Source organism: Schistocerca americana, chromosome 4, assembly GCF_021461395.2.
Source record: "Schistocerca americana isolate TAMUIC-IGC-003095 chromosome 4, iqSchAmer2.1, whole genome shotgun sequence".
Lineage (NCBI taxonomy): Eukaryota > Metazoa > Arthropoda > Insecta > Orthoptera > Acrididae > Schistocerca > Schistocerca americana.
In genome coordinates this window covers 450,560,002-450,579,571 of record NC_060122.1, presented here as the reverse complement: position 1 = coordinate 450,579,571, position 19,570 = coordinate 450,560,002, and the positions used below count along the sequence as shown (strand labels likewise).

Sequence of the window (19,570 nt, the reverse complement as noted above, 5' to 3'; positions counted from 1 at the left end):
TATTGGCGACCGCTTTGTGGGACTATTCATCCCTCCACAACGCCTCACAGGCAAGGCATTTTTGCACTTCCTCCTGGTGACCCCGCTTTTCCTGCTGGAAGTCGTGCCTTCAGTGGAACGAGGGGTATTGAGGCTACTGCAATGTGGCGTTCCAACTCACTGCCCTCTTCAGAATGGAACTAAAACACTGATACAGACAGAATATTCCAAATTACTTGGTGTGTCCTCGTGTGTGCTTTCAATCATTGAAACCCAGAGTCTTAAAGATCTCTCATCATCGCCTTCAAGTACGTGTACCTCCGGCAGGACGCATTTCTGGCTATATGTTGCAGTGGAACTGATCAGTGGACCACCTTTTTTTTATATACATATAGGGTAGTACTCGATATGATCAAAGAATTAGAGCACCCGACATACAATTTATTGAAACTTCCTGGCAGATTAAAACTGTGTGCCCGACCGAGGAAGTTTGGAAGGTAGGAGGCGAGATACTGGCAGGAGTAAAGCTGTGAGTACCGGGCGTGAGTCGTGCTTCGGTAGCTCAGATGGTACAGCACTTGCCCGCGAAAGGCAAAGGTCCCAAGTTCGAGCCTCGGTCGGGCACACAGTTTTAACGTGCCAGGAAGTTTCATATCAGCGCACACTCCACTGCAGAGTGAAAATCTCATTCTGGATACAATTTATTATTCACAGATTATAATAATTTTGCTTTTCATTTTATGTAAAAAAGTTGTAAAGTAATATCCCACCCTTTCCTATTCACAAAAAATTGTACTGAATCGCTCTTAAGTAACGAACCAAGTATACTAGAAAGTTATCTTACGATTTTTTAGCAAGTGTTTGGAATTATTAGTTACTGTTACTGCCATTGTCGTTATTTCTGCAATTATTCTGCATAATAGTTCAAAATAATTTGTAAAATAAGTAATTAATCATATGTAAACTCGCTGGATGTAAAAAGTCTGTACTTTGTAAGATTGCTGTTTTAATAGTTGTTTTATCTTCGTTCTTCTTGAGTTGTTACGCACTGAGGTGGCAAAAGTCATGGGATACCTCCTAATATCCCGTCGGACCTCCTTTTTCCCGGCCTACCATAGCAACTGGACATGGCATGGACCCAACAAGTCGATGGAAGTGCCCTGCGGAAATACTGAGCAATGCTGTGTCTACTGCGGTCCATAATCGCGAAAGTGTTGCCGCTGCAGGATTTTGTGCACTAACTGACATCTCGATTATGTCCCACAAATGTTCGACGGGATTCATGTCGGGCGATCCAGGTGGCCAAATCATTCGCACGAATTGTCCAGAATGTTCTTTAAACTAATCGCGAACAATTTTGTTGCCCGGTGACACGGCACATTGTTATCCATAAAAATGAAGTACATGAATGGATGCAAATGGTCTCCAAGTAGCGGGGCATAACCATTTACAGTCAATAATCGGGGCAGTTGGACCAGAGGATGCAGCCATTTCATGTAAGTCAGCACTCACCATTATAGAGCCACTAGCAGCTTGCACACTCGACCCCACCATCAGCTCTTACTACCTGAAATTGGGACTCACGTGACCAGGCGACGTTCTTCCGGTCGTCTACGGCTCAATACATTTGGCCAGGAACCCGTGAGAGGCGCTGCAGACGATGTCGTGCTGTTAGCAAAGGCACTCACGTCGGTCGTCTGCTGCCATAGCCCATTAACGCCAAATTTCACCGCACTGTCCTAACGGAAACGTTCTTCGTACGTCTCACATAGATTTCTGCGGTTATTTCACGTGGTGTTGCTTGCCTGTTAACGATGACAACTCTGCGCAAATGCCGCTGCTTTCGATCGTTGTCTGTGGTGAGAGGGAAGGCCTGAAATTTGATATTCTCGGCACACTCTGCACCCTGTGAATTTCTGAATATTGAATTGCCTAACTATTTCCGAAATGGCATCTCTCATGCGTCTAGCTGCAACTACCATTCCTCATTCGAAGTCTGTTAATTACCGTCGAGCAACTGTAATAACGTCGGATACCTTGTCACGTGAACCACTCGAGTTCAAATGACAGCTCCGCCAATGCACTTCCCTTTTATACCTTGTGTACGCGATACTTCTGCCATTAATATATGTGCCTACTGCTCTCGGTGACGTTTGTCACTTCAGTCTGTTATGGGGCGAGTTGGTAATAAAAATACTTATGTGAAGTACAAAAAATGAAAAATCCGACGGACAAAATCAAATGGTGCAATGTTCTTGTCTGAACTAACAAATCCAATCAAACTTCCAAGATTAAAAATTATTCTTACAGGGAGCCATGTTTTTCAGCGAGCCACGTTTTCGACGAGGAGCTACAACAAGCAGAAATGTAAAGTGTGTTTTATCATTGTTCTATCTTCCTTCTCGATTACTATGATTGCGCTATACTGGCGAAGGAATGGGCAATGAAATGCACTCGATAATGGTTCTTCGTAGTAATCGAGGGGGATGGTCGTAATAATGTTCATATAACCTTATTTGCTCCTTATCTTCCCAGCGATCGTTTCCTGCAGTTTGTCCCCATGCAGCAAAATACCCTGTGTACGGAAAACTAGAAGTGCTGTTCACTTGGCCATGCAGAATCTTTCAGTCACGTCATATACTTTGACAGGAAATGGGCTCTTTTGGAGCAGGGGCAGTATCCGCAAGGACAGTCGCCGACGTCTGAAGCCCCAAGTCCTGTGAGTATGACAACCATTGTCGACTGCTTGAGGCGGCAGTAGCTAACAGTGGTACGCCGAACGATACATTGGACAAAGGACACATGCATCAGACCATGTTGCCTTGTCAGATGCGTGCCGGTTCAGCGTACAGCATCACAATGGACGTATCCACAACTGGAGGCTCTGAGGAGGATAAGTTCAGGAATTACCACAACCCATTACCTGGTTGTGATAATTTCTGAAAACTTGTTAATATTACAGTTGCAGTATCCACATCCACAATGGATAAAATTTTTATTTTTCTTTCATCAATTTCATCCGGGCCTAGCACCTGCCGTGATCATCTCTGGTCCGCATGAACTTGGACAGGAGCCGTTATATTCCTGACGTGTTAAGGCCGGTGGACAGGCCCTATCTCCAAGTCTTCTGACGTTATCTTTGAACAAGATAACACAAGACTGCCACATGTGCTGACTTTATCTACCTCTAACAGAGGGCGTTCGAGCGCTGCTCTGACCAGCACGTTCTCTCCAGATTTCTCACCCAATAAAAAGATCACGTCACGGGTGGCAGAGAGACTGACTCATCACCACTCGCCACTCGCCACTGTCACTGATTAATTCTAGCATGGAGCTGAAGCAGCGTGGGATGACGTACACGTATCTGTCATCCAACCTCGTGTCGACTCGATACCCAGCCGGTTTAGAGCAGTTCTTGCTGCCAGCGGTGGCATCCTTGTGTACTGAATTTCACATTCACTACACCTAGAAAATGTATTGATGTATTCTTCCTGCAATACTGCATACATACAATTTTGTACCTTTCCTAGCGCTGCAGTTTTAATGAGCAGTGAAAATACAGGGTGGCCCACGAGAAACCGGCTCCGAGTAGTAGACTGCTCATTGTCGCCCGCCTATTGTCATCTATTAGCTCCAAGTTATTGCGACTGCGTTCATAGTTGGCAACCGTATGGACATGACCCTATGCGTAGGGACTTTGTGACTTTTTCTTCCACAATGTGGGGATGGCTTTCCGACCTCTCTGCAAAACGTACGGACTTTTTATTGCCGGCCGGTGTGGCCAAGCGGTTAAAGGTGCTACAGTCTGGAACCGCGTGACCGCTACGGTCGCAGGTTCGAGTCCTGCCTCGGGCATGGATGTGTGTGATGTCCTTAGGTTAGTTAGGTTTAAGTAGTTCTAAGTTCTAGGGGACTGATGACCTTAGAAGTTAAGTCCCATAGTGCTCAGAGCCATTTGAACTATTTTTTTTTTTTTTTTACTTTTTATTCAAGAAAGAAAAATTGAATCGTTTATTCTAGAAACCAGTCAAGCACCAAGTTTGTCCATTTTGGGAAAACGCAAAAAACGGTCTACCATCATACTAAATGTTTCGGTAGTGACTTCGATATCTGTTTTCTGGAAGTAGTATATATTGCAAATCATTGCATCAAAGAGAAAATATTTTGGGTTATTTAACAGTGGTGTCAATGGAACGAAAAAAACTTTTACTGAACTGTTTTCTGCAGTAAATGAGTAGAGCAAACGTAGTTTTATGGTATAATTCTCCATATTTTTAGGATTTACAAATAAAACTCCTATACTTGAAAAAAAAAACAGTATTTTTAATGATATTGAGACTATATTACTAAATACACAGATGAAACAATCAACTACTTCAATCATCATGGTAGGAGCTACTCAATGCTCATAAACAAATTCCACAGCACATTCTGCCTCTGTAGTAGCCATTGTAAAATGCTGTCCTAAATTTTTTCATACCCCACCAGGTAAGGTGTTAGGGCATTTAGGTCTCGCGGCTTCTGGATATTGATAGAAACCTAAAATAATAACGAAGGAATTAGGGTTCAGACCTAAACACGAATGGAGAATGGCCAAAAAATATATTATTTCAGACTGCACTACATTATTTCAGGTAAACGTTTGAATGAAAGAGAATAGTTACACCTAACAGTAATTTTTGTGTAAGTTGCCCAATATATTATATTATTTATAAACTTGCTTTTCCTTAAGGATAGGACAAATTAGTGGATAAGGCAGAAGCAGGCTCTGTTTACAGCAGTGTGAAAGTTGACTGAATGATTCAATCAATATGTGGCTTCACTGCCACTTTTTCCGGGTGTATTACTGTTGTAGCAAAATTGTTTGTATGTGGATACCTTGAAATTCTCCTTTTAGTCTTTAGGAACACGTCTACTGGAAGTTTCGTCTGAATTTGTAAGCTTTTTGTATGCATGACGCCACCATGTTTTGAAACTTCTTATGCCTTGCAAGGTAACTTTCAGTATATATTGCTCTGGTGTATAAATTCGATCCACTTTTTTCACGACACGCTTTATAGCCCCAATGTGTCTGTCACATGGTGAATGCGAGTGACCACGAACAGGGAAGTTGTGGGTGATACTGTCAAATCGCCCTTTGTCTAAGAGGTTCACCAAAACCTAACAACTCTGTGGTTCTTGTTCTGCCCTGATGGACCATCACTAAAAAGAGTCATCTCTTTACGCTGCTCGATGTCTCAGTCTCTATGTAATTCAATAAAAACTGCACACCTCATCTGGAGACTTGTTACCTTCATAATAAAGGTAGATTTTGGACTCGTTGCTTTTCAAATCATGGATACTAAAAACGTTAACCGATAACTGCCGCGTGTAAAAAAATTCCTGAACAGTAATATTCGGGAGCGGAAGTTTTGCACAATACACAAAGCGGCAGTTTCTTCGTCATAATTTTGAGACACTTCTTTCATACTCATATAAAACTTTTTGGCCCTCTTCTTGTGTACAATGAGCTCTGCAGTTGCCGTACGTTTAGCATTATCGTTCAAGGATTTATCCTTCAGTTTTGCGTTTAGGCTTTCACATTGACCCCATACATCAACCTGTGGTCGACCGAACGAGTACCCAAAGTTCTCATGAAAATAAGAATAGTAAAAATGGTACTTGACAGTATCTTTTAACTCAGGGATGTCATTAACGAACAACTCTAAGTTTTGTGACATTTAAACGAGCATCCAAATACTTTTTGTGTTGCCCACCATAATGGGTCTCTTTGACTTCAAATTTTTCAATATGATCGTGGATACGTACACAAATGTTCAGGAAGAGCATTGCCACTCCTGCTCTGGCCCCTCATGTCTTTAAGGGTAGTATTTTGAAGTAATAATTGACAAATTCTCCCTAATCTGTTATGTGATATACCATGGATTTCCATAAACACATCCTTGCAAACATGTTTTAGTAAACCGACAATCTTTAGATTATATCTGTAAGAGTGATTTCTTTTAAAACTGCTTTCAGTATGCCTACCACTTTCTTTGCCCGACCTTTTGTCTGGACCATGTTGTCCACGTCTACGCTTAACTTCATTAGCCATAATCAAAGTATTGATATAAATATCTTGACAGTTCTTATTTTCAAGAGATTGAAAATATCTCCACGTTTCATTAATGACGTCCTGGTTAATGTTTAAATTAACATTTGCATTGCACTTACAAATGATACTGCTGGGCTTCTTTTTCGTAGGTACTTCGTTGCCAAAGTAAGAAACATAACCTTCACCTTTCACTCTAGCATTCCGAATACGATTACGTTTGTACGAGTCATCGTTTCGTTTTGTGTTGAGGTTCGTCTTCTGCACTTGCAGACATCTCACTTTGATATAGGCTTACTGTTATCACATACTTATGAACACTGGAGAACAGAATGGGAATTATTCGAAAAGCTCAAGCTACCTGACCAGTGACGACAGTGAAAACATATGATAGCTGACTGTTGTTCATTCAGAACACGAGTACCAACTAACAACAAAGAAACAAAGTGTCCCCACAGTTTACTGCAGAAACCAGACAAACGGAGTCGTTTGACTGGTTTCTGATGTAGACGCGAAATTAACGTCATGCCAGACAACAACAGTTGGAGACATTTGACTGCTTTCTGCATTGAAATGTGCAATTACCCTCAAAGACAAATATGGCGCCATTTACTCGTTTTTTCTGGATTTGGCGCTTGACTGGTTTCTGAAATAAACAATTCAATTACGAAATAAGAAATTAAAAAAGAAAAAAATTGCAAAACTGTATGTTTTAAACAATACACTCGTCTACCACCATTGCGTACGGTAAGTTGGTCTGTAACGGCCTGCCTCAGGGACGAGACGAAGTGCAGAAGAAAAGTATTTTAGTCATTCTCTGGAGAGGGTACATGACAGTGGAAATACTGACGTGTTTGATTCTTAGCGCTACTCGTGCCGATAAGCTGCTGCCTCTAAATTTCTCATGGAAGTAACACAGATTAGGTAATGCGCGTTAAGAGACAATCATTTTCAAATTCGGTACTTATTTGTAACAAAGAAGAAAAAATAAAGTTGTTGCAATACAACGCAGCGATCAGAAGAAAAATGACCAATGTTGAGGAAACCCTGACGCTAGCAATAATCGTGAGTAGAAGAACGCGAAGTGCTCCGAACGAGGCCGACATGCGACGACCGAAATAAGGGATCCATCAGCCAACTTTTAGAGCGTCTACTGTAATCTTTGCACCATAGTTACTTCCACAGTTATATGCTTAACTTCCATGGCGGCGATGTGGTTTTGTCTTTGTTCTGTGTTCACATGCTGAAAATAAACAACTCGAGTAGATCAGTTCCTTAAGCCTTGCCATAATCTTCTACTATTTCTTTTTTGGGGTGTGTAACTGTAGTATTATTATTCTTTTTATTATAGCTTCAACACCGAAAGAGTTACAAAACAGTGACAGCCAAATCCGAAAACAGACATTTAGGGAAGCTTTTGCAGGGCGTATGATATTAGTTTGTGTGCAGGAAGAAGCGAACTTTTGAAACACGCATATCGTGGTTGGTTGGTTGTTGGGATGTTTAAGGGGGACTAAACAGCTAAGGTCATCAGTCCCCCATGCATATCGTGATTCTCACAAAAGTCGAGTGTCACAATTTAATAAACAATCAGTGCTTTCATCGTGGGTACAGCAACCTACCACAAGCACCGAAAGTCTTGAGCTTGAGGACACCAAAGGTGCTGAAATAAGGTAGGCGACAGACCTTCCTGGGCACTCAATATCGTTGTCAACGATAGATCACATAGGTGAGCTCATAAAAGACAGTTTTGTCGATTCTAAAAGTGCTCAAAATCTGAAAATTCATAGAACAAAATGCACATGTATTTTGTTTGAAAACAGTGACCGTTCAGTGTACAAAATTGTTAATAAAGGGGAAATGTTACTATCCAATACGTGATCAGCTCTTTTTTTTCGTCAGTCTAGAATTTTTAGACGTCCGTAGGGCCTTCCTAGGTGAATGCAGGAACTTTTCACATGTCGTGTAGGGACATGGTCGAAAGTGCGTTGGCAACACTGTTGTCAGTACGAAGGGCGTTGCGACTTGGTTAAGACGTGTGAAGTTAATATTTCAGCGAGATGTATCCTGTTCAAGAAACAATCGCAATAGTGGAGGCGTACGTGTCTATCGTTTCATTTAAGGAAAAAGCGGGACATTTTTGCGGAGAAGTTTCCATACCAGCAGAGAGCTACACAGGATTTTCTGATAAAGTGGCGTACTACAGGGACAGCAGCATACGCAAAAAAGAATCGGGGACCGTGCGTTCGTACACCTGCCGTGATCGCGGATATTCGAGCACGAATGATCCACAGTCCAAAGAAGTCGACCCGTAAATTGTAGCAACAAGTGAACGTTTCACGTAGGTCTTGTCAACGTTTTGTCCAGCAGGGTTTCCCACACTGCGCTCCGTGAACACTGGTGATGGAAGCGCTCAGCAAAAAACTGTTAATAACGTGGCGTTCTTTTTCCCAGACATGTTGCCAGCAATAATCACTTTTTAAAATTTTTTGCGATATCTGTGTAATTAGTTATGCTCTACAGTTAAAGTAATCGCTGAATAAAAAACGTTTTTCTCTTTTCTTAAATTGTATTAAGTTCCAAAATAGACAAGATGTTCCATCAAAGTATCACGATTCTCGAAGTGTTCCGTCGAAGGAAAAATTTGAGTTCCCCTGTTTTAGACTATGTACGGATGAAGCCCTGTAAAATGGTATGTGACCAAGAACTGATGGATGATAACGCAAAACGTGTGAATTACTGTACGTGGCTATATCAAGCAATTGAGAATGCAATGATGGATCCGCTGTTGTATTTCATGGGTGATAAAGCTTGGTTCCATCTGACACTACATGTGAATTCCCAGATACTGATCAACAAATAATCCCTATGCAATTAATGCGCGACCTCTTCACGGTGAAAAAATTGGAGTGTGTTGTGCCGTGTCAGCAAGTAGGATTGTGGGTCCCCTATTTTTTACGCAACAGCAAACACTGCTGTGTATATGTGATTCTTTCAGGAATTTTACGCACAGTTGACCCCCATGAACGTACTTACGCTGTCTTTCAAAAGGATGATTGGATGGTTGATTTGGGGAAGGGGACCAAACAGCGAGGTCATCGGTCCCATCTGATTAGGAAAGGGTGTAGAAGGTAGTCGGCCGTCCCCTTTCAAAGGACCCATCCCGGCATCTGCCTGAAACGATGTAGGGAAATCACGGAACACCTACATCAGGAAGACCACACGCGGGTTTGAACCGTCGTCCTTGTGAATGCGAATCCAGAGTGCTAACCACTGCGTCATCTCGCTCGGTGAATTGGATGGGGCGACATGTCACATTTCACACGCGTCAATCTCACGAATTCATTAAATATTCACAGAAGAAAGGACTGTCAGCAAAGGATTGTGTCCGCAGCGTCCGCCGGACCAAGCTACTTGTGACTTTTATCTGTGGGCAGTCTAAAGTCATAAGTGTACGCAGACAACCCAATAAAGTAAGAAGACTTGAATGGTCAATGCTCGTAACGGAATTTTGAGAACTGCTGCTGCAGAGTAGCACATAGTGTACACTGATCAGCCAGAGCATTATGATCACCTACATAATAGCCTGTATGTCCGTCCATCTTTGGCGCGGATAACAGCGGCGACGCGTAATGACATGAAAGCAACGAGGTCTTGTTAAGTCGGCACCGCATCTGCACACACAACTCACCTAATTCTTGTAAATTCCGTGGACGGGGGCGATGAGCTCTGACGGCACATTTAATCATATCCCAGATGTGTTCGATCGGATTCAGATCTGGCATGCTGGGGGACCAGTACATCACTTGGAATTCGCCGCTCTGTTCTTCAAAACACTCCGTCACACTCCTAGCCCTGTGACTCGGCACATTATTTTCCCGAAAAAGGCCACTGCTGTCAGAAAATACAATTGTCGTGAAGGGGTCTTATGTGATCTGCAACAAGTCTACGATACTCCCTGGCCATCATGGTGCCTTGCACGAACTCCACTAGACGCATGGATGCCCATGTGAATGTTTCCCAGAGCATAATGGAGCCGCCGCCAACTTGTCTCCATCCAGCACTACAGGTGTCAAGGAGCTGATCCCCTGGAAGACGACGGATTCGCGCCCTCCCATCGGCATGATGAAGAAGGTATCGGGAATCATCAGACCAAGCGACGCTGTGCCACTGCGCCAACTTCCAGTGCCGATGGTCACGTGCCCATTTCAATCGCAGTGTCCGCTGTCGTGGTGTTAACACTGACACATGCGAGGGTCGTCGGCTGCGGAGACCCATCGTAAGAAGCAGCGACAGCATTCTGGTTGTTCATCAATTTTTAGATTCTGGTAATTTGAGAGTGTGAAATTAATAGCATCTGCGGAGTAGCAGTTACGCTTATGAACTAATTTTTACAACCACAGCCAGTGCCAATAATACTAATACTACTAATAGTAATAATGCTAGTAATAATAATAACAATATGCATTACTTATCTGACAAAAGAAAGAATTGTTTTTGTGTAATTTTGTTGTTTTGTACGTATTGAAATACAGTTTACGGCAAGAACAAAGTAATCTGTAAGCTTTCGTTATTCTCCGCTCGCGTTTTTGTATAAGTGAGAGTTTTGTGCTCCTTGTACAAATGTACAATATCCGTAAGACTTGTTGAACTATAAGGGACTGAAGCAAACTGACATCGATCCCATATTTAAGTCAATATCAAAGAAATTGACATAGTCTTCGTTATTGTTCACACCCGTGTATACAATGTGGGCCTACAGCATAGATAAATCTGACTCACCGTAAGATCAATGGATGTCCGAAGCATGAATAAATGCTAGTCTCACAATCGACGATCATGTGCTGTACAGGGTGGTCCATTGATCGTGACCGGGCCAAATATCTCACGAAATAAGCGTCAAACGAAAAAAACTACAAAGAAAGAAACTTGTCTAGCATGAAGGGGAAGTTGGCCCGCTAGATAGCGCTGCCGTAGGTCAAACGGATATCAGCTGCGTTTTTTTAAAATGGGAACCCCCATTTTTTATTACAAATTCGTGTAGTTCGTAAAGAAATATGAATGTTTCAGTTGGACCACTTTTTTCGCTTTGTGATAGATGGCGCTGTAATAGTCACAAACATTTGGCTCACAATTTTAGACGAATATTTGGTAACAGGTAGGTTTTTTAAATTAAAATACAGAATGTAGGTACGTTTGAACATTTTATTTCGGTTGTTCCAATGTGATACATGTACCTTTGTGAAGTTATCATTTCTGAGAACGCATGCTGTTACATCGTGATTACCTGTAAACACCACATTAATGCAGTAAATGCTCAAAATGATGTCCGTCAACCTCAGTGCATTTGCAAATACGTGTAACGACATTCCTCTCAACAGCGAGTAGTTCGCCTTTCGTAATATTCGCACATGCATTGACAATGCGCTGACGCATTTTGTCAGGCGTTGTCGGTGGATCACGATAGTAAATATCCTTCAACTTCCCCACAGAAAGAAATCCGGGGACGTCAGATCCGGTGAACGTGCGGGCCATGGTATGGTGTTTCGACGACCAATCCACCTGTCATGAAATATGCTATTCAATACCGCTTCAACCGCACGCGAGCTATGTGCCAGACATCTATCATGTTGGAAGTACATCGCCATTCTGTCATGCAGTGAAACATCTTGTAGTAACATCGGTAGAACATTACGTAGGAAATCAGCATACATTGCATCATTTAGATTGCCATTGATAAAATGGGGGCCAATTATCCTTCCTCCCATGATGCCGCACCATACATTAACCCGCCAAGGTCGCTGATGTTCCACTTTTCGCAGCTATCTTGGATTTTCCGTTGCCCACTAGTGCATATAATGCCGGTTTGCGTTACCGCTGTTGGTGAATGACGCTTCGTCGCTAAATAGAACGCGTGCAAAAAATCTGTCATCGTCCCGTAATTTCTCTTGTGCTCGGTGGATGAACTGTACACGACCTTCAAAGTCATCGCCATACAATTCCTGGTGCATAGAAATATGGTACGGGTGCAATCGATGTTGATGTAGCATTCTCAACATCGACGTTTTTGAGATTCCCGATTCTCGCGCTGTTTTTCTGCTACTGATATGCGGATTAGCCGCGACAGCAGCTAAAACACCTACTTGGGCTTCATCATTTGTTGCAGGTCGTGGTTGACGTTTCACATGTGTTTGAACACTTCCTGTTTCCTTAAATAACGTAACTATCCGGCGAACGGTCCGGACACTTGGACGATGTCGTCCAGGATACCGAGCAGCATACATAGCACACGCCCGTTTGGCATTTTGATCACAATAGCCATACATCAACACGATATCGACCTTTACCACAATTGGTAAACGGTCCATTTTAACACGGGTAATGTATCACGAAGCAAATACCGTCCGCACCGGCGGAATGTTACGTGATACCACCTACGTATACGTTTGTGACTATTACAGCGCCATCTGTCAGAAAGCGAAAAAAGTGGTCGAGCTAAAACATTCATATTTCTTTACGTACTACACGAATATGTAATAAAAAATTGGGGTTCTTATTTTAAAAACGCAGTTGATACCCGTCTGACCTATGGCAGCGCCATCTAGCAGGCCAACCATAGCGCCAGTAGAGGGATAACCTATGTGCCAAATATATTCAAGATGTCGGCGATGACGTCATCCAAGATGGCGGCATGTAGACTTGGCAACATCGCATGACATCATCCAAGATGGCGGATTTTGGCGGGAGAATAGTCCCACTGTGCAACGTCCACTAACCTCAAGAAAAAATAGCGGGAATTTTGAATTTTGGCGGGAAAATAGACCAATTGTGCTACGTCCACTAACCTAAGCCTCCAGAAGAAAAAAAATGGCGGGAAGTTTGAATTCCAACAGGATAATGCATGCAAAAAACCTTACTTTTCTTTATTATTATTCATCATCATTTATTAACATTTATTTTCATCATTGTCATTTATTATCATTCATTATCATTTATTATCATTCATTATCATTTATTATCATTCATTATCATTCATTATCATTCATTATCATTTATTATCATTCATTATCATTTATTATTATAGGCCTACCTCCACTAGAAAATTGCGCCACATTCAAATTCCAACACGATATTGTCTCGAAAACTGTACTTCTATTTATTATTATCATTTATTCAAGATGTCCGATTTTCTCAGTGAGAAAGCCATTTTCCTTGCATCCATAACAAAAATCTATCACAAGTTCAAATCCCAATACCATAATTGATCACATGTACGAGCTTTCTCCGTCACTTATCTTTTTTCACTGGTAGCCTATCATAATCGCGTCAAATAATAAACTGCACTTATAGTTATGTAAGTCACGTCCTTTGATTTTGCAGAGGGAAAGGGACTGAAGATTTTATTTCAAGCACTACGGTCATCACTTCTTCTCCAACACAGTCAGCACACACATCTTTGTTATCGCAGTGCAGTCACCACGACGTCCGCGCTCCAACTGAATTAGTTCAAATCCTCGCCACCACCTGGCGTATTCGTCCCCTCCGCACGTTTCCCACCAAAATTCTCTGCCTCGCAGCTGACTCACACAACGGTCGACGGTTCGCTGCCACACGTTTGGCGCCAGGTTCAAACCTGTCGATGCCGACCGCTCACCGACCACCACGTGTCCATGTGCGAGCAAGAACGCAGTTCTACACTTTTGGCGGCAAAGTTTGCTCGACAGTGGAATCCGCCATGACTATATGACAGCACGTTTCGACCGCACTAGAACGCCCGCTAATTGACTCGCTCTCGCACGCACGTAATATCTGTACAATCGCTCCACTGCCGCCCCGCGCACACACCCTCCATACACGCGACGGACATAGCCTTCTGTAAATACCTGGAAAATGACTCTTCATTTCAGACATTACGATCATGCATGTGTGTTCCAACTGATTTCTCCATGATGCTGACACAGCGAAACTCCAGAGCGCAGCTGAGATACGCGCGGCCGGCTGAGCCCGCTCCATCGGCAGCTCCCTGGCCGGCTGACGTCAAGCGACCAGCGGTGCCCGCACACCCCCATGGCCAGCGCGCCAGGTGGGTGGCGAGCGGCGCCTCAGGGTCCCGCCACAAACGGTCAGCTGCGCTCGTCTCAGAGTCCGACTACGTAAACGTCTTTCCGCGACCGCGAGCACTTATCACCGGACACGATGGAACCTGTCGACCACGTGCCGCACAAAGGATACGTATGGCGCCAGAGTTTGACCGACACTGAAATCCACCATGACCGTATAACAGCGCTTTTGCTCGTCGCGAGAACGCTCGCTAATTCACTCTCACCACCCCGCTACATTAAATACTTGAATTTACAATTTCATATACGTATGCAAACGTGTTCAACTCCCTAATTTCAACTACTTTTTGAGGACCAGACCGCCACCTCTTCCTAGGAACCAGCGCCAAGTTTGAAATCTGCCAATAAACAAAGCTCACTTGCGCTTCCGCCACCAACGTAAGAAAATTGTTTCAAACTAAGCCAACAGCACTCAACCTCTTCCTACACGTTTCTTGTAAACGGACTCACCCTGCACGAGGTCCATGAATGGAGGAACGAATTTACTTTATTTAGGAATGGAGTATATGTATCACACCGACATGTCCCACATCATACAGACCTGCAAAACACTCCTACATAACTCGTCTATAATGTTCTAGACACACGCTTGCTAATTGTAAACAGTTAAAAATAACTTATAGCACAGCCTACAGACATGCGAACCGCTCGTAAATAATACAAAACATTTACCTCCAAATAGCCAAACAACTGCTAATTTTCGGAAATAATTTCAGTGCATAGGCTGATGGAAGGAGGAACGAGTGTACTTTATTTATTTGCGACATATCTTTTTGAAACTTTTACTTCTCATAGGTTTCGATATGTAACGCTCACATAAGGCAGTTTCTGAACTCCAGTAGTGCACTACACTTGGCAACACAACCACACCCATCAAGATATTCACTCCAGTCCAGACCTGTAACTCCTCTACAGATATATTTGTCTAGTTATTTTTCTACTCACCCACATTCTGACCAGATTGCCGTTATTGTGCAAAAATAGCTCAGACTGTGCTGTGCTGCTTGGGGAAGTAATGAAGGGCTGCACTCTATTTATTTGGAGCCCTTTTATTTAGTCGTGGAGTATATTTGTCACAAAACACCCCCACTGATCCCACTGTGGTCATCTGACACAGGCCACAAACACGTAAGCAACTCCTAATTTCACCACACAATAGCAAAATGGTTCAAATGGCTCTGAGCACTATGGGACTCAACTGCTGAGGTCATTAGTCCCCTAGAACTTAGAACTAGTTAAACCTAACTAACCTAAGGACATCACAAACATCCATGCCCGAGGCAGGATTCGAACCTGCGACCGTAGCGGTCTTGCGGTCCCAGACTGCAGCGCCTTTAACCGCACGGCCACTTCGGCCGGCCACACAATAGCAAACAGCTCTTAAATAATGCAGTACACAATATCAGCAGACGAGCTCTGTACTCTTAATCTCTCCAAATAAAGCACCGCACAGTGCACAGACATGCACGCAAAATAGTGCAACAGACGCGCCCAAACATCACCAGCTGCCAAACCGTCCAAAAGTCTCTGCTCGGCCTCCCCCAAACATGACCTCAACACAGTCGCATTCGCACCTATCACCGGAGAAACTGATATCGCCTATGCGCCTTAGATTAGGCTCCAAGGCAGGCCGCATGTGCGTGCGGTCGGCGAGGAAGGGGATTCCAGAGTCTCCAGCCAAGTTCAGCTTCCGAGCGCTCGTGACAGCCAACACATGTGAAAGCTGCATTGTTCTTCTCATGTATACCGCTGGCGTCTCAGGTCTGGACCTGCCTTCAGGTCTATTCTCAGAATAGCTCATAGCTCGTTGAAACACTCGATTAACGAGGCCGGGAAAACATTTACTACTCGCATGCAACCGAGATGGTGACGGAAAACCAATCACTCTGATCTGCACTGCAGGCGCGTGTAATCATTGAGAACACTATTTATTTTTTTCGAACAACTTATTTAACCATACAGTGTATCTATCACGCTATCACAAAACACCAATACCAGATGTGCCCTGGGCCATGTTGCACAGCCCACAGACACGCACCCAATCAGTATTGGACTATTCTCCCGCCAAAATCCGCCATCTTGGATGACGTCATGCGATGTTGCCAAGTCTACATGCCGCCATCTTGGATGACGTCATCGCCGCCATCTTGAATAAATTCGGCAACAATGCAGCGTGTCTTGATGCATAGGTTGTTCCTCTACTACTAGCGCCATCTGGTTTCCCGCTTCAAGCTAGTCGAGTTTCGTTGTTTGTAGTTTTTTCGTTTGATGCTTATTTCGTTAGATATTTGGCCCAGTCACTATCAATGGACCATCCTGTATTCGCGTATGGCTCTCGGCGCCTCAAATGGGTGACTGTATGATAAATTCAGAACTTAGTATACTATAACTCATTCAGAAACCCAAAAGATACGTTTTGCTATAAGTGTAACATACACTGCTGTCCGATCTATGTAGTAGGTGAACTGACATTTCTGAGGAATATGGTAGCGCCTAGCGGGATTCATGTCAACAGCAAGGGGATAAAAGTCTGCTGCAGTGCGCTCCCACCTGATGGCATTGTCGTAAACTTGTAGTTGAATAGTAGGGACTAGCTGGGCACTCCATGAACCGTGCACATTGTACATCAAATCTGTATGAATTTCATCCGTAAGGCAAGTACGTCAAGCCAGTTGCGCATGCGCCAAAGCTCCTTAAAACACGCACAAATCAAGATGTACTCGCGGCCATGATGCCAGCTTTCACGGAGACTTGAGGAGTAGCAACGTAGCACAGCGCAGTACATTAAGTGACGTATAGTTCAGATCATCGCATCTACGTTACGTGTAACAGCATTCAAAGAAAATTAACCAATTAACACGCAACGTGTCAAAAATTAGGGTGTTCAAGTGCTCCTGTGCTGTTACATAGCAGCTGCCGCTAGTTAGGAGTGTTCTGTGCACTGTCTGTTCAGACACACTTGTACTCTGCCAAACATTAAAGTCTGATGTTAGTTCCGCGACAGCTGACCGTCTGTCCTGCTTTACCAGTGCATGACGTCCGACATCTGTAGTGAGGGGTGACCGCCCATCCCCACGTTTAGACAAGTCGTGCAGTTTCGAAATGCTCGTGCCGAGCCTCCAGGCCATCACAAACTGCCCTCAGTCAAACTCAGATAGGTCGCGCGCCATACCCATTCTACATACGGACAGCACGCAGTCGTTTCTCGCCAGGTGAAGCTGCTATCGCCTGGACTGGTTAATATCGATAGTAGGTTGGTGGTCATAATGTTCTGGCTGATGAATATTTATTAGCATGTTAGGGCACGCGCAAAAGTGCATTGAAATACAAGATTATTTTCAGCATTAAACACAATGTAATGTAAAAGATAAGATCAATTCAGTACCTATACATCTTTGCATTACCTTATTTTTTATTTATTTATTATCTAATTTTTACATGTTTATCTATGAGACAGGAAAGGACCTGGAAGAACAGTTGAACGGCATGAACAGTGTCTTAAAATGAGGACATAAGATGAACATCAACAAAACCGAAACGAAGATAATGGAATTTAGTCGAAATAAATCAGGTGATGCTGAGAGAACTAGATTAGGAAATGAGACACTTAAAGTAGTAAATGAGTTTTGCTATTTGGGGAGCAAAATGACTGATGATGGTCGAAGTAGAGAGGATATAAAATGCAGACTGGCAATGGCAAGGAAAGCGTTTCTGAAGAAGAGAAATTTGTTAACATCGAGCATAGATTCAAGTGTCAGGAAGTCGTTTCTGAAAGTTAAAAAATGGTTCAAATGGCTCTGAGCGCTATGGGTTCAAAATGGCTCTGAGCACTATGGGACTCAACTGCTGTGGTCATCAGTCCCCTAGAACTTAGAACTACTTAAACCTAACTAACCTAAGGACATCACACACATCCATGCCCGAGGCAGGATTCGAACCTGCGACTGTAGCGATCGCGCGGTTCCAGACTGTAGCACCTAGAACCGCTCGGCCACCCTAGCCGGCTTTCTGAAAGTATTTGTATGGAGTGCAGCCATGTATAGAAGTGAAACATGGACAATAAATAATTTAGACAAGAAGAAAATAGCAGCTTTAGAAATGTGATGCTACAGAAGAATGCTGAAGATTAAATGGGTCGATCACATAACTAACGAGGAGGTACTGAACAGAATTGGAGAGAAGAGGAATTTGTGGCACAACTTGACTAGAAGAAGGGATCGGTTGGCAGGGCATGTTCTGAGGCATCAAAGGATCACCAATTTAGATCAAATGGTTCAAATGGCTCTGAGCACTATGGGACTTAACATCTGTGGTCATCAGTCCCCTAGAACTTAGAACTACTTAAACCTAACTAAGCTAAGGACATCACACACATCCATGCCCGAGGCAGGATTCGAACCTGCAACCGTAGCAGTCGCGCGGCTCCGGACTGAGCGCCTAGAACCGCTAGACCACCGCGGCCGGCCATCAATTTAGTATTGGAGGGCAGCGTGGAGAGTAAAACTCGTAGAGGGAGACCAAGACATGCATACACTATGCAGATTAAGAAGGATGTAGGTTGCAGTAAGTATTGAGAGATGAAGAAGCTTGCCCAGGATAGAGTAGCATGGAGAGCTGCATCAAACCAGTCTCAGGACTGAAGACCACAACAACAACAACAATGGTTGAGGAGTCTGTACTCGGGCTTGTTTTTCGTGGGGAGTCCTGTACAGTTTGGCTTGCGGTGTTGCCAGTTATCATTTAGAAAGGAACAGCAGAGACGGGCCTCGCAGCAGCACACGGGGCGATTTGCCCAGCCACTCACCTGCGTGTTCATGAGCCGCAGCACGCTGGCGGCCAGGTAGCGCCTGCTCCGGCTCACCGTGTACAACAGGCGGGCGCCGAACCGCATCGCCTGCGCAGAACAATGACAAGCTGACACACAGCACGGTACAGCACAGCTCAGCCTATATATTGCTCCTGCAAAAACATTCCAAGCTAATCAACTTCATTCATGCAAAAAGCGGCTTCCTTCTAGTGGAGCATATAAAATCTACATTGTTTTTTCAAAACCACAGTTACGGTGCACAAATGATGATTCACATTTCTTTGTAGCGAAAATAAAGCTTCGAATAACGTCAAAAGTTCAGTACAAATTATCCGCAATGCACTGCGGATCGTAGTTCACACGTTGCTTTGATGAAGTTAACGGTAACGTGATTACGCTATAACGCTATCTGCTGCTGCTATAGTGCGGACATTTTAACGTGAGTGTAAACGAACGAGAACTTAGACCGTTTGGGGGAGAGAAACGGTCCGATGGGAACAAGGCCCGCCTTCCTCTCGCAGTAATGATAATCTACACCCGTGATTTGTACTCTCGCAATAACAGGACTGATAC

At 43.6% G+C, this 19,570-nt stretch overlaps 1 protein-coding gene across 1 annotated transcript in view; it reads right to left on the bottom strand.

Moving 5' to 3' along the window:
* LOC124612299 (putative glycerol kinase 5) overlaps positions 1-19,570 on the bottom strand; it is a 394,929-nt gene that overhangs the window by 175,680 nt on the left and 199,679 nt on the right. Inside the window, exon 4 of the mRNA XM_047140412.1 lies at positions 18,995-19,084. Coding sequence (XP_046996368.1) covers positions 18,995-19,084 — 90 coding nt within the window. The remainder of the gene's footprint in view (positions 1-18,994; positions 19,085-19,570) is intronic.